The sequence below is a fragment of the Dermacentor andersoni genome, chromosome 1 (assembly GCF_023375885.2).
Source record: "Dermacentor andersoni chromosome 1, qqDerAnde1_hic_scaffold, whole genome shotgun sequence".
Taxonomy (NCBI): Eukaryota; Metazoa; Arthropoda; class Arachnida; order Ixodida; family Ixodidae; genus Dermacentor; species Dermacentor andersoni.
The window spans coordinates 117136495-117151386 of NC_092814.1; the positions used below are offsets into that span (position 1 = coordinate 117136495).

The window sequence follows — 14892 nt, forward strand, 5'->3', positions numbered from 1 at the left end:
GTACAATAACACCGAATGCATGGTCGCCTACTCGCAACAGCGCAGAGCGTGTGTATCTACACTCTAACCTCGTTATAACAAAACAGGATATAACGAAGTAAATTAAAATCCCCTTGAAATCCCCATAGAGATCCATGTGTTTAAAACCTCGTTTTAACGAAGTAAAATTGTCCTGCCAATGGATATGACGAGTGATATTCGCTTCCAAAACCAAAAAATACCCAACAGTTGTGCGCTGAGTACATCGCTTTCCATGGGGTTTGGCACTCATTCAATGCAGCGGTTCAAAATTCGTACATTCGTAAAATACATTGTAGAGCAAGACTGGTCTATTCGCTTGACGAGTTTGCTTACCTCCTCGATCACACAGCGGAGCACTGTGTTGTATGCCACGTGCTGCTCAACCACAACAATCCATGTGTAAAGCGGATGCGAAAGACCATCACAATAGAACAGAAGCTATCTAAAGGTTGTCATGTCGGGTGCTAAGTCGAGTGTTGCACATGCCAAAGATTCTTTTATTGTTTTATTCAAATTTAATTTCATACGTGGCCGTGTAGCGATTCCGCGGACCGCAAAGCTGTCATCTTATTTCCATGTTTACAGTTGTGCACCTCATTGGGCACGTATTGCAGTAAATGGCAGTAATGGATGTAACGGAAGTAACGGATATAACAAAGCAATGTCGGCTCCCCCTTCAACTTTGTTATAACGAGGTTCAAGTATAATTCATTGTTGTTCACATGCCTCATATCGGCATGGTAAGATGTTGTTGGTTCATCAAAATCTGCAGGAGACCCTTTGCGGGCCCATCGGAGGTATTCAGCTTGCATTTTGCATTTCTTTCAGATAGACCTGATCGAAATATTTTTTTGATGATATCTGCATGTGTGCTTATAACAAATATTGGGTATAATGAAGGCATTTTCATGTGCGATGGCGCTTCATTATAAGGAGGTACAACTGTATTATTTCAGCTGTTTCATCTGTGTAATTATATTTTTGTACTATGCACACAAACATACATTCTCTTCCAGTCGTCATTTTGCTAAAAGCAAAATAATTCATTATTATCCAGTATATATATTGTCACATGCACTTGTTGGCACTCAAGCAGGCAGCAAAAGTGATGAGTCTTGGAAAACAAAACTGTTAAATTGTGCAAGCTTACACTAATCTGAGCTACAACTCAAACATGTTGGTGATGCTGATAGGGGCACACGCAGTTGATAGTTGTTGACCGAAGGACATGGCTAAGAGTTGGCTGCCTATCTGTAGGACATTGTTGCAATTTGTGGATCAACCAGTGATCATTGTGGCAATTCAACATTGTGCTCCGTGTATTGTGCACGTATGGTAATGGCGGGTCTCCTGCAGCAGACACTGCGAGACTCGTGGTGTAATCAAAATCTGATGCTGTAAAAGCATTTTGCTTAGGAACTGGTACTAAATATATTGATAGCTGGCAAAAAGCAAATAACACTGATAGTGCTGTAAAAGTACAATAACAATGTGCGCACGGCACATTGTACTTTTGTATATGGCTTTTGTTTCTAAAAACCATTTTTTTTTTTCATTTGTATTAGTTTTATTAATGTTTTCTTTTTCCTTTCTTTTTCATCACAGTGCATGCTTAACCCCACAAAGCTCAAACACCATTCCACACCACATAAAATTAAAACAACTTGTTCACCTTTATTTGTGGCCATGTAGAGTACATTCATACGAAGGAAAAAAAAATGACATCTTGAGTTGTAAATTAGTATAGTAATTGGTTTGTTGAGCTATCCGGAACTGGAGAAAAACTTCATTAGAGCGTGACAAAAATGCCACTATGGGTTTTGCGTTAAGTTTCGCGCACTTTAATAAGTATTTTGAGGTACCAAACTCAGCGTGTCAAAGTGATACATTAGACATTGTGGGGTTAAATAACAATGAAGGGTAAACTGCAGCAGCACATAACTAGTAGTACCTTAAAGTTTCCAAGTGGTTGTATCAGAGGCCAGTTGTTTTACAGGAGGACAGTGGGTCTGAGGTGTGCCTGGAGTACCCACAGCTGTGGCCGACAGTGATTAGCAGGTGAGCGTACTGTGGTCATGATCAGCATAGTTGAAAACCTCAGTATAACATTGGTGACAAATTTACAAGTTTGCGTAGAGCTGAAATGCATAGATGCTTTATATAAAAGGTGCAGCTGCTCTCGTAACTTATTTTCATGCCATAGATATAGCTTTTGATCAGCATAGCTTACTCTGCTAAAATGGAAAATCTATGACAGCATCAATATAGCTTTCCCACCTTGTTGATTGTTGCTTGCAGCAGTGCGGAGAGATGCTAGTGCATAGGAACTTCATTGCGGAAGAGGCATGCTGTTATACTCATGGACAACTTTTCTTGACTGTGAAGCAAAAGCTACAGGGGCAGAGCTTCTGTACATGTATTGTACGCAATGTAGTCCAGGCGAGTACGGGACCACTTTTGGTTTCGATTTTACTGACCTTGCATTCTCCTTTGCTTTAGTGAAAGCACAAATTATGAAGTAAGCGTGAATTTCTGAAGCTATTCAATGTTAAACACAACCGATATGTATCGAGTTGTGAACAGTGAGCAATGGCAGCCTGTGTTGGAGTCCCAAAGTGGAATAATATGCATTATAAGATGCAAAGTGGATAAGATGCAGTTAGGAGTAAGATGCATAACCGATACCGTGTTGGTATGTAAAGGTACATAACGCGTTGATACTGCCGCCACAGCTTATAAGTCAGCTCGCTCACTCATTTGTGCATGCTAACATTGGTGATTTCCAGATGCATTCGCTTGATTTCTGCATAGACACTGGAAACACTTATTTTGCGTGGTTCAACATTTTTTTGTTGCTGAAGTTGGTCATCTGTCTCTCAGGGGAGCTGACAAGCAAGACAGCATGTGTCAAATACTCACCAAAAGACGCAGGCTCCATTTTGCCTTTGAAGAATGCGTAAAACATGTGACAGTCTTGCGTGTGCAAAAATTTGGAAGTGCATACTAAAAACACAACCAAATATCAGTAGCTGGCTAGAGTATGTTACATATAATTTAAAATATATTCTGTAAAAAAAACAATATTGGGATCTATTTTGCACGTAAGAAAAAATGGGAACAAAACTGCTGGACTACTTGTATCTGCGATGCAGGAGGGGCGATTTGGTGCTGTAGCCTTCACTTCGTAGCCAAGAAAAGTTGTCCACTAGTATGTGATTGCAACCTTTCAATGTAAAAGTAGCATTTCACATACTATGAGCCTGACTATTCTTTAAACCTACAGGCTTGTACATAAAGTTATGCATATGAACTGAGAAAGGGTCTCGTGAAGTATTTCACTTGTCATTTTTAAGAAACTCAGTTAAGGCTCTCTTTTGACTGCTTATGATCTATAGATTTTAATCATTAAGAATGCTTTCTCTTTGGTGCACGCAGCCCGTCAAACTATTGTCGGTCAACAGCGACTGATGTGTTTCATGCCACACTACAACACTGCCTGGCAACAAACAACTCCCATGCTGGATGGGTTAAAGTTTTGGCAGACTTCTCCTATGGTATGTCCTATGGCCACTAATACACAGCCTTTTTGATATACTTCAAAGGCACAGAAAATGACGTAGCTAAGGCACAAGGCAAACCATGTATCTCAAATTCTGGTGTAATACCTAATTGGTGCTGTGAACATGTTGCCTTTTTCAATTCATATTTTATCACCTACTGAAAGGGTTTACACTGTCAGTACAAGTAGCAGTGCCTTGCTTCCCGTATAGTGGCAAACTCTGACAATCCAAATATAATAGCTGAAATGTATTGCAGGTATAGATATGAGCAACCAGAAGTCTTTCCTCATTTTGCTTTTACCACAAAAATGAACTAAATGTGCTTCTTGTCACTGCAAATCATTCTTGGCCAATGAATGAGAGAATGTTCTTATACCCCCATGTCCAGTAAAATCTTCAGCTTGTTTAGTTGCGAAGTTGATGTTTTTTACTTGTTAGCCCAGATAGTATAACTTCGTTGCATCTTTTGTGTGTGTGTGTGATGTTTTTTCTTGCCACTTCTTTCACATTCAAGGCTAGCTGATGTATGCAGAGCATAGCGCCGCAAGAAAGTTATTCTAAAGGTTATAGTTTGGTGTATGTAGCACTGTACAACTTTTGCCTGTAAAAGATTTGTCTTCAATATGTCTGATATATATGATATGACTGTCTTCAATATGAGACGGAGTCCGTTACAGCCTTGTTAAAATCTTGTGAACTAGAGCCTCTGGAGGAATGCAGACGTAAACATAGGCTAAAGTTTCCTTTCAAAATTATGAGTGGGCGAACATACTAAACAAGGATGTATATCTACAACCTCCAGGAAGGAGACGCGAATGTCTAAACAATAGCAGAGCTATCCAACCTTATCTAACATGTACTGATGCTTTTTGTTTCTCCTTTTTTCCTGACACGATTGAAATGTGGAACAGATGGCCTAATGTAGTTGTGAGCAACGAGGGGTCTGCCGACTTCGAAAATGCATTAGATACTTTCTTTTGCGAAGATGTGTACTAAATTTTGCTACAAGCATTTTTGTTGACTTTTCTTTGTAAAACTACTGTTCTTTGCTCCTTGTTTTCTTAACTACCAACAGCGTCAGTGAATTTGTATGTTACATAGAATGAAAATTATGTATAATGTATTCTTGACACATCACCCTCCCTGTAATGACCCCAAGAACGGGGTTGACGGTATCAAATAAATAAATAAATAAATAAATAAAATATGCAGCAGTGTTTATAGACAACTTTGGCAGGGAAGGGTTCCTGGAGAGTCCCAAATTTTAATGAATACTTGTCAAATTGACCATTTCTTACTGTCAAAACTACTGTTGAATTGTTTATTGAACTTATTTCTCTGAACTACCCTTGAGCTCTAGAGCTGTACTGTACAGTAAACATTTATTCTACTAGTACAGAGAAGGTTTTTTCTAAAAAGCATAAACGAACATACCAATATGTCTGATATAGTCCACTTTCAGACCCAATTTGCGAACTGAGCTGGTACGAGTAAACGACCCAATGTGCATTTCATAGGTCCATTTGTTGGCATTCCATTTCTGTCATCTCATTTTGATATATATTTTAAGTGTGATGTGAATTTTTGAAGTTTGCCTCTATGCCATGCTCAACATACCACCACTTCACTGCAGAGCACAATGGATGTCATACTTGAGGACATTGGCACGTGAAGCATGGGATTGTAACCCCCTAGCACAGGAGTACTCCCAAGCTCATTACAACTTTGCGATTGTTTAGTTCAAAGTTTAGAGCGCAGCTCTTTGGCGCACGTTCCCGCGTTTCGCGTCACCATCAGCCTCACCGTAACTTAGGCCATCATTCGCACGCTGTTTTAGCTGCACACGCTGCTGCTGCCATCTCTCGCGCGCGATTCGAGTCTTGCTTTCCCCTTGTCCTCCAAAGCCAGATCACGTGTTCTCGCCTATCCTCTCACCCCCTTTCTCCGCGCAGCGCCGGATCGCGGCGGATCGCGATGTGTGCTACACAATCTGAAATGCAGAACGGCCTCTGTTCAGCACTGCGTGTTCTGTATGCGCTTGCCTGTTGTTTAAATAAGGCAGCAGCTGCACTCAAAGATCGCATTTCTAAGAAGCGTAATCGTCGGCCAATTTTTTTATTTCTCACATGGAACAAATTTTGCTTTTTAAAGCTTTGTAGATAAGTTAGCAACAAGTCATGCTATAAAATGCTCTATATTGCTTATTTTTACTTGGATTACACTGCATAATTGATACCACAAACCCTATATTTTCCAGTTTTCTCAGAATTTTAACAAACCGCTTGTTTTATTTTTTCGCTAAGTAGTTTTGTCAGCTAGTATACGCAGCTACAGAGCCTGTAATGTCACTTTATTTCATATAAAAAAATATTTTTTCTTTAAAGAAAAGAGTACTTAAAAAGTACTTATTTCTCCTTGCTAAAAACAATTTAAATTGGAATACTGATAAAGTATAATAGTTATGAAAGATTAGTGGCTTCACATTACAGTGGCTTCTCATTGAACTCAGAATAAGTTTAGCATTTCTGGGTCAGAATAATAACTTAGTAAAAATTATTCTGCACAACTTGCAAGTTCATAGGGCATTACAAATTTTTAAATAAATGATCTCAAGATAGTGCTCACATTGAACTAAACAAACATGATTTTTCTCAAAAGAATTAAAAATGTGGTAATGAAAAACCTGGTATGTGTGTGTGTTTGCATGTGTGTTTATGGGCTTGCGCGCGCACACATGTATGCGCATGGCTAAGCAGATGGAAGGAAAAAAAAAAAAACCTTGACAGAGAAAATCTTGTCATGTGCATTAGCTTCATACCGCATACTTCTGTAACCACATTTAGTGGTATGGTTCTTCAAGTGCTGGTATGTGACACTATGTTGAAATAATTACAACCTGTAATTAAGGCCAGGTGTCTGTCATTGCATTTGTACCTGTGGGAGGGCCTTTTCTTTGTGTTTCATGTTAAAGTCATGCTGTATGGCGTATTTTTGTTCCATCTTGTAACAGCTCAAGGCCACCATTCAGCAGCACTGAAGCAGTATCTGACTGCCCTGCTCATGAGTACTGACTACTTCACTCAGCCCCCACCAAGGTCCCTTGCTGATGATGTCATGTACAAGAAGATGGCTCACTGCTGTAGCAAGTTGCAGTGTCACACACAGGTTGGCATGCAAACTGTTTACTGCCTTGATACTTACTTTGATCTTAGCACCATTAAACGTAAAACATTTTTATTCACTAACTTTTTAAATAGCATGTGGTGAAATAGTACTCGTAGTGAAATTTCGTTTTGGTGACCCTCCATATAGCTATAGTGAAGAAAAACGCCCGTCCTGAATACACTCCCATAGACATCCACATAGTTTTTCATTGGTATTATAAAGACAGGTGCAGTGAAGAAATGTATATGCAAAATAAAATACATTTATTTAGTATAATTCAGAATGACAATTATGACAAATAATGAAAAAATAATAAATAGAAAAAAGGAAGGCACAAAGAAATTGACTTCCTGATGATAATGAAGTAAACAGTGCCAATCACAGAAGTTTCAACTCGCGGTTTCTGTAACGGCAACAATTCATGCATGCACTGGCTGCCTTGAATTATCAGGGCTTTCCTATCGCAATGCGCTTGATGGCAGCGTCTCTACATTGAATGATAGCAGCCATTCCGTTCTATTGGTCCGCATCTTGCATGTTATGTCATGCATCCTTAGGCAACACAAACCGTCTCTGTGAGGCTGTCTGGTGCTTACCTACAAGTGTCACATTGCATTGCACCAGTTAACTGTGCATTATGTCAAAGCAGAGTGTTCTGTTTCTTCTTGACAAGTAGAAGCAGCTTTGCGAAGTTTGTGCTCAGATGATTAGATGCAAGGACATAGCCAAAGATGTGTAATATGTGTTTCAATAAAGAACAAAATTGCACTCTTTTGAATGAGAATCGACTGTACTTAGAAAAATTTTATTGTTTTTACAGAAAGGGCAAAATAGTGAACTACTGCTACTATAGCAATGGTACTGATGTAGTGATTTTTTCCAGCTTTTACAACTTCACTATAACGAGGTTTTACTGTATAACTTATTACGCAAAGTTAAGATGCAACGAAGGCCAGAAAAAATGTTTTAGGACAGGAAAGAGCATCTTAACTTTGCATAATAAGATGAACCAACTAGCCCAGTAACAAGTATTGATACTGTATAACTTTGCCTAATTGTAAGAAGCCAACAAACACTGACACCAAGGACAACATAGGGGAAATTACTTGTGCTTAATAAATGAAGTAAATAAACGATACATTAATGGAAATTAAAGTGGATGAAAAAACAACTAGCCGCAGGTGGGAACCGAACCCACAACCTTCGCATTTCACGTGCGATGCTCTACCAATTGAGCTACCGCGGCGCTGTTTCCCCATCCACTTTTCTTGGGTATTTATGTGTCCTAGTAGAACCCTGGGAGTGTTAGCCAGCACCACCACTCACAGACCTTGGCGGCGGACGTGGAACGTCCTTTTTGCCGCAGGCGTCACGAGAACGTGATCTTTTTTGGGTGAAGGTAACTGGTCAATAAACCCACGCATGCTACCTGAAGGCGTCAATGTTGCCGGATTCGAGACCCTCGTTATGAAATAAACGAGAACAAAGGGGGGGGTTAACCGAGGGGCCCGATTTTTATTAGTAATATCACGAGAAGCCAACAAACACTGACACCGAGGACAACATAGAGGAAATTACTTGTGCTTAATAAATGAAGTAAATAAACGATACATTAATGGAAATTAAAGTGGATGAAAAAACAACAAGCCGCAGCTGGGAACCGAACTCACAACCTTTGCATTTCGTTTAAATAAGTAATTAATTAATAAGTCAAGTAATTTCCCCTATGTTGTCCTCGGTGTCAGTGTTTGTTGGCTTCTCATGATATGACTAATAAAAATCGGGCCCCTTGGTTGACCCCCCCTTTGTTCTCGTTTATTTCATAACGAGAGTCTCGAATCCGGCAACATTGACGCCTTCAGGTAGCATGCGTGGGTTTATTGACCAGTTGCCTTCACCCAAAAAAGATCACGTTCTCGTGACGCCTGCGGCAAAAAAGACGTTCCACATCCGCCGCCAAGGTCTGTGAGGGGTGGTGCTGGCTAACACTCCCAGGGTTCTACTAGGACACATAAATACCCAAGAAAAGTGGATGGGGAAACAGTGCCGCAATAGCTCAATTGGTAGAGCATCGCACGCGAAATGCGAAGGTTGTGGGTTTGGTTCCCACCTGTGGCTAGTTGTTTTTTCATCCACTTTAATTTCCATTAATGTATCGTTTATTTACTTCATTTATTAAGCGCAAGTGATTTCCCCTATGTTGTCCTCGGTGTCAGTGTTTGTTGGCTTCTCATGATGTGACTAATAAAAATTGGGCCCCTCGGTTAACCCCCCCTTTGTTCTCGTTTATTTGCCTAATTGTTGAAATTCAAAAATATTCCCTTCCAAGCGTTATCAACAAGCTGCAGAAATGAGACAGGACTGCTTTCATTTGCAGTGTGGAGAAACGAGATGGCCATCCTTTTTGTGTGAAGTGCACAAATTAGCTTGTGGGCATAATTAGCAAAATTACAAGAAAACGCTGTATGTGACACTTGTAAAAAGTCAAGACAATGACACTGAGGCGAGTTTGTGAAAGCTTATTGCTGAAGATTATCATCCATTCTGGGAAATAGAAAGGAAGTGAATAATTATTGCATATATGTACGGTATTATTTTCAGCTAAACCTAAGCTACACCCTTTCCTTTTCGCAAACATGGAATTTGTCTTTAAACTCTTTGCACATTTCATAGCACTAGCATTTGCACGTGGTCATTCTTGCAACATGATGGCATGCCTCATTCTATATATGTGTATGGTGTAAATATTCCATACATCCTTTGCTTGGTAAACACAAATCTGGATGTAGTAGCCTGGGTAAGCTCCCTGCATCCACATTGCTTGTAACACAGTTGTGGCTTAAGCAGTGAAGGACTATGTAGAAGATTGTGCATGTGGAACCTAGGGAATATGGCACTAGACACTTAAAAAGCTATCAACAAGCTGGTCAGACATGACCCAGTATAAACTGATGCATATAGAATGGGGTTGTCAGCATATGGGAACAGTATCATTTACTTTGTCTTCTTCCAGCTCTTTAGTGATTTTAGTGCATCATTTAGTGCTTCATTGCATGAATTGCACCACAAAAAATTTGTTTTTATTATAGGAACCTTCTACACACTTGCCACTTGACAAGCAAAACCTTCAGTACTCCGTGTTTGCTTTTTGCTCTCCATTGCATCAAGCTCCAATAATGTAGCTTGCAAAAACTACACACATCCATATATTGCGGGTAACAGTTTTATCATGTTACAGAAGTTACTGTGTCATGTAGGAATATGGTGTGTTCTGAAATGACCACATGACAGCTGACATGGTGCCTCACTTCAGTAGAGCACACTTGCTAATATATTGCCAAATCTGCTGACATCCTTCATCAGATGCAACATACTACTGCATGTATTCAAGGTAACAGGCTAAAATCTGACATGTGCCCCACAACAGTATCAAGACATTTCTTTGCAATCAAAGCATACCAAGTAGCATTAAAAAGTGTTAGCTTTTCCGTATATATATAATTATCATTTACAGAATGCTGGGTTACCAAGGGCATAAGCGTGAGCAGCCTGGTTGGTCACACCATCTTGTGGTGTTGAGTTTAACCAGAGAGGACACGCAGTTATTATTGCAGTAACTGGCCATATGCTACTCATCTGCTGATAAAAAGCATTAGCAGCGATGCAGTCGACAACATGCAGTCCCTGTTGCTTCATATTGCTTCCACGATAATGCCCATGTAACACAAAAAATGTTTCACATTTTGTTAGTCGTAGCATCACAAGATGTTGCTGCCAGCATTGTTACTGGCGTTTATGTTTACTGTAACCCAGTATTTTTGTAACAAGTGGACAAGCTAAAACTCTTTATTGAGAGCATTAGCCTCATTAGCAGGGTTAGAAATTCACCAAAAAGTCAGCAGTTTGACTGTTTCTAAACAAAGATGTTAAACAATTCATTAATGATTGTATCAGTACTATGAATATATACCAACTAGTTCAGCTGTCCACCCTTCTGCATGTCTAAAACAATTTATTCAGTCCACTCCACACCAGTGCATTTCTTATGGTTGGTAATGGGCACAACTTCACAAGTAGGTTTCTGGCATGACTGAAGTGCTGCCTTTAAGATGGCCAGTCTTGCCCTTTAAGAGGGGGGCAAGTTGGTTTCATGCACTCATAGCAAGAATGGGAAAGTAGCACATGTGCATGCATCCCCTGCTTTGTACCTACTTTGAGTCCAAAAGCTGCAATAGAAAAAAAAAAAGAGAAAAAAGTTGTGGGTTTTAACATCCGGAAACTGCACAACGTCTTATGAGGGACACCGTAGTGAAAGGCTCCAGATTAATTTTGACCTCCTGGGATTCTTTAACGTGCACCTAAATCTAAGCACCACAAGTGTTTTTGTATTTTACCTCTATTAAGTGCGGTCATCACAGCTGGGAATCGAACCTGCAACCTCGAGCTCAGCAGAAGAATGACATACCACCATTCAGCCCACGCAGTCCTAGGGAGGCAGACCACCTGGCAAGCTACTATATCACTTTTTTCTTCCACAGAATAGTTTGGGTGTGCACCTGGTTTCTTATTTTGTGGCCACCGTGAATGAGACAGTTATGGTAGCCACAGCGAGCAGATTCCCACTTTTAGGAACAATTTCAAAAGAGCCCCAGGAGGTCAAAATTAATCCAGAGTCCCCCACTAGAGCATGCCTCATACTCCTATCATGGTATTGGCACGTAATGCTCTGTAATATAATTATATTTATTTAATTTTAGGAAAGCACTTGCCTCCTTCAAAATGACATCACTGATTCCCTTTGAATACACAGCATACCGGCTGTTTTATCAACGTTAGCAGTGATCTAGTGCTATATTAATATCTTGTGTTCTCGGAGAATGAAAATAATGTCTTATTATTGAGACGGTGGGAGTATTTTTATGTCTTGAGTGCCTATTGATTAAGGTTCTAATGAAGTTTTCAAAAAATTTAGTGTAGGTAGGGTGCTTTAATATTTCAGTGTTCCTGAGGCTCTGTCTAGTAACATACACTGGTTCACTGCAGGCTGCCCTGCTCTGCCAGTTGATGGAAGAGCCAGACTATGGTGCAGCATTCAAGTCCCTGAACGAGCGCCAGTGCCAGGACAGCTGTGACTCGCTCTATGAGCACGTGTTTGATGTAACACTGCTCGAGTTCCTAGTGCACCTGCACACACGGCGCGGCGAGGTAGAGTCCCGCCAGAAGGCACTACATTGCATGGGCTTGCTTGAGCTCAATGCCAGCAACAATGAAGAGATTCAACGAGAAGCTGCCAACGTGCGCCGGGGAAACTTTCTGCGAGTCATCGCTCGCCAGTACCTCTAGGCACATCTCTCACACATTTATCAAGGGGAAATTCTCCTCACAAACCTTTTCTTTTAAATATTAAGGCTATGTGAATGGAAATTGTGTGTGACTTAGAGCTTGATCTCCTCATTCCAAATCTGTTTTTAGTTTTAGGATAGCTCAATGCTTTCATGTCCAAAGTGCCATGCATAAGTGAGAAACAGTGCATGTTTGTGCAGCTGCTGGACATAGCAGTTCGCATGATAGAGCAATGCAGATTGGTTTTTCTTGTTCCAAACACTCCGCTGAGTGCTGATAAGCAAGATAACGTCATTCCCTTGACAGGCAACATTTTGAGAGAATTTTATATCTGGTGCTTGGTTTTCAGTGGCTGGTGCCCAAGTATATTGAAAAGTTTCATCCTTAAAAATAATCTGATCGCATTAAAACCTAGATAAGTGCATTCTACACATATTAAAAATTATGCACACCAAATGTGGTCTTGATTGGACCATAATAAGTACATGAAATCTTGTAAACAAAGCCATGTTTGGCCCATAATATGAAGTTGTTAAACAAGATTGGCAATTATAACACTTGTCTATTTCTGTTGTAGCAGTGATATCTACATGAAAATTGCGCACAATGCAGGCCAGGGTATCCAGATCCAGTGAACAGCTTTAGAATTTCACCGCACCATATGTTGTTCCCACGTAGTCTTTGTGAGCCGCATGCTCAAGACAAGCCTCCTTAGCTAAACGGTGATGATGAGACCTTACCTCTGCTGTCAGATTCATTGGCATGGTTGAAATCCTTCTCTTGTCACAATCTTAGCTCATCGCAACTAGTTCCTTTGAGGAAAGCACTCCTAGTTCCTGTAGGACTTGTTTGTAGCCCTTGCGACCTTGGTTAAACCACAGGACAGCGAGTGCTGTTGCCATCTCCACAACTGTGCGCAAAGCAAACCTTGTCTTGGGCCACAACAGCCAAGTCTTACTGTTCAATGATTCTGCACCATTTTGAGTTTCCCCCTTGACACAGCGAGTCAGTAGCCGTTCCTCTGTTAGCCTTTTGTATGTGGGTGGTATTGTCTTGCCCTGGCTGTTTGCGAGAATCGGAGTGTGTGCTGGGGCTGCCTGACCTATTGCTTCTGCCCGCTTTAACTTGCACCCAGAGTCTTCACCATCTGGACAAAACTTACGGCTCTTGGCGGTATGTGTTGAGCATGAATGGAAGAATGATGCCCAGATTGTACAATACATCCCACGCACGCCTCCTCTGTTGACAGTGATGGCTACTTGAAAGCATGTGGTTTCATACAATAATCCACCTTTTTCATGGAGCGACAGCGCATGCGCTCTGCCTTAGTGGATTAGCCGCGAAATGTTTTGGAAGGGTCGCATGCCGAAAGGTCCCCTGAAAAATTCTAATAAATGCTCTTCGAAGAGTATAGATTGCTCTGAAATTTACGACAATGAAGGCATATAAAGCATAACAAACAAAGCCACAAGAATGTTCGAATCCACAAGCACGAAGATGAGACAAAGCTATGTACTTCCCATCATTCCCATGGTGGCTCAATGATTGCAGCGCCAGAGTTCCCTTAAGTATATTGTAGGAAACTCTATGCTTGAAAGTAGCTCTGTAGCTTCTGAGTGACTGCATCTGTAAGCTTCTATCCTTGTGGCATTTTGAGCTCTCATAGGGCAGCCTAAGCCGCTTGGCTACATGGTTGGTGCAGTCTTCTTTTGTGATGGGCACACTTCCACACACCTTTGCTGCTGACACAGCTGTATAAGCCTTGGTGTTGCCATTGCTGAGAAAGTTGCAAACCTCAGTGGAGCACTGGAGAACTCAGTCCTCTTCCATATCCTCTCAGCAGCATTAGTCTCCATGGCAGGTGCTGAGCAGTCTACATTTTTTTGGCACACTGGCATATTGAAAAGCTTGCCATATTTCTTCCTCCTCTTTGCTTTCAAATGGCTTGCATGTACTGCAACTCTGGCAGTAGTTGGACAAAACTTCAAAGTCTAGTTAAAGCCCTATTTCCACAGAAATGGCTGTGCCTATGCCATTATGGCTCTTGTGGCCTCATTTCTCCCAAGTGCCATCAAACATAACAGCTACATTGGCAGATGCCGCTTCCCTTGCTGTTACTTTCTGAGCCAACTCCAGGTTATCAGCCATTGGCTTTGTAGCAGTGAGGTGCACTTTCTTTATGGCGTTGAACGATTTACAGTGCATCGATTTTGGCAAACCAGGGACTGCACAAAATTGGATGAGTTTATTGTGTCCAGCTCCAATTGCGTGCGGTGCAACCACTGCCTTGATGTTCATAGCAAAACTCTCTCTTGGGCTGACTGAAGGGGGCACTCCACCGTTAGTGTCGTCTGCCAGAGCTGCACGTCATGACGAAAACGTTGACGACACGACAGACGTGGAACACGCTGCATTGTTGCAACATAACTCTAAAAACGATGCGAGTCCTTTCTGCTTTTTGACCAACTTGCGGATGAAACGGTCGGGCCGTCCGCACGCAGGATGTGTTCTGTGTGTTCCTGCATGCGTACTCGTGAAGCAATGTGTGACTGTAGAAGAAGTGCATGTGTGGTTGGTGTGTCTTGTGCATATTGTCAGTGAAAAACATAGTCTGCAGATAGCATACGCTGCTGTGAACATTTCAGACAAATTTTGCTGTCGTGCATGGCGCATGGAGCTCGCAAGCAGAGCATGAAGTCACCTTTTTCTCAAACACTCTCTTTTCAACAGAAGCCTCCTCACTCTTTATGTGCTGCCATATTTCTTCATGTAGCAGATTCCCAAACACGGCTTCTATTGGCCA

The 14892-nt window shown here is 41.1% G+C and overlaps 1 protein-coding gene, 1 non-coding gene and 1 pseudogene across 2 annotated transcripts in view; 1 reads left to right on the top strand and 2 right to left on the bottom strand.

Moving 5' to 3' along the window:
- Nucleotides 1-12186, top strand: part of IntS8 (integrator complex subunit 8) — a 108036-nt gene extending 95850 nt beyond the window's left edge. The window contains exons 21-24 of the mRNA XM_050191011.3: nt 2018-2079; nt 3457-3575; nt 6592-6746; nt 11790-12186. Of these exons, the coding sequence (XP_050046968.1) occupies nt 2018-2079; nt 3457-3575; nt 6592-6746; nt 11790-12089 (636 nt within the window). The 3' untranslated portion in view covers nt 12090-12186. The remainder of the gene's footprint in view (nt 1-2017; nt 2080-3456; nt 3576-6591; nt 6747-11789) is intronic.
- On the bottom strand, nt 7920-7992 carry TRNAS-UGA (transfer RNA serine (anticodon UGA)). The gene has a single exon. It is a non-coding gene; the product is annotated as a tRNA-Ser (tRNA).
- Nucleotides 12187-12284: 98 nt separating the features above from the next.
- On the bottom strand, nt 12285-13945 carry LOC126543324 (uncharacterized; annotated as a pseudogene).
- Between the last annotated feature and the right edge of the window lie 947 nt (nt 13946-14892).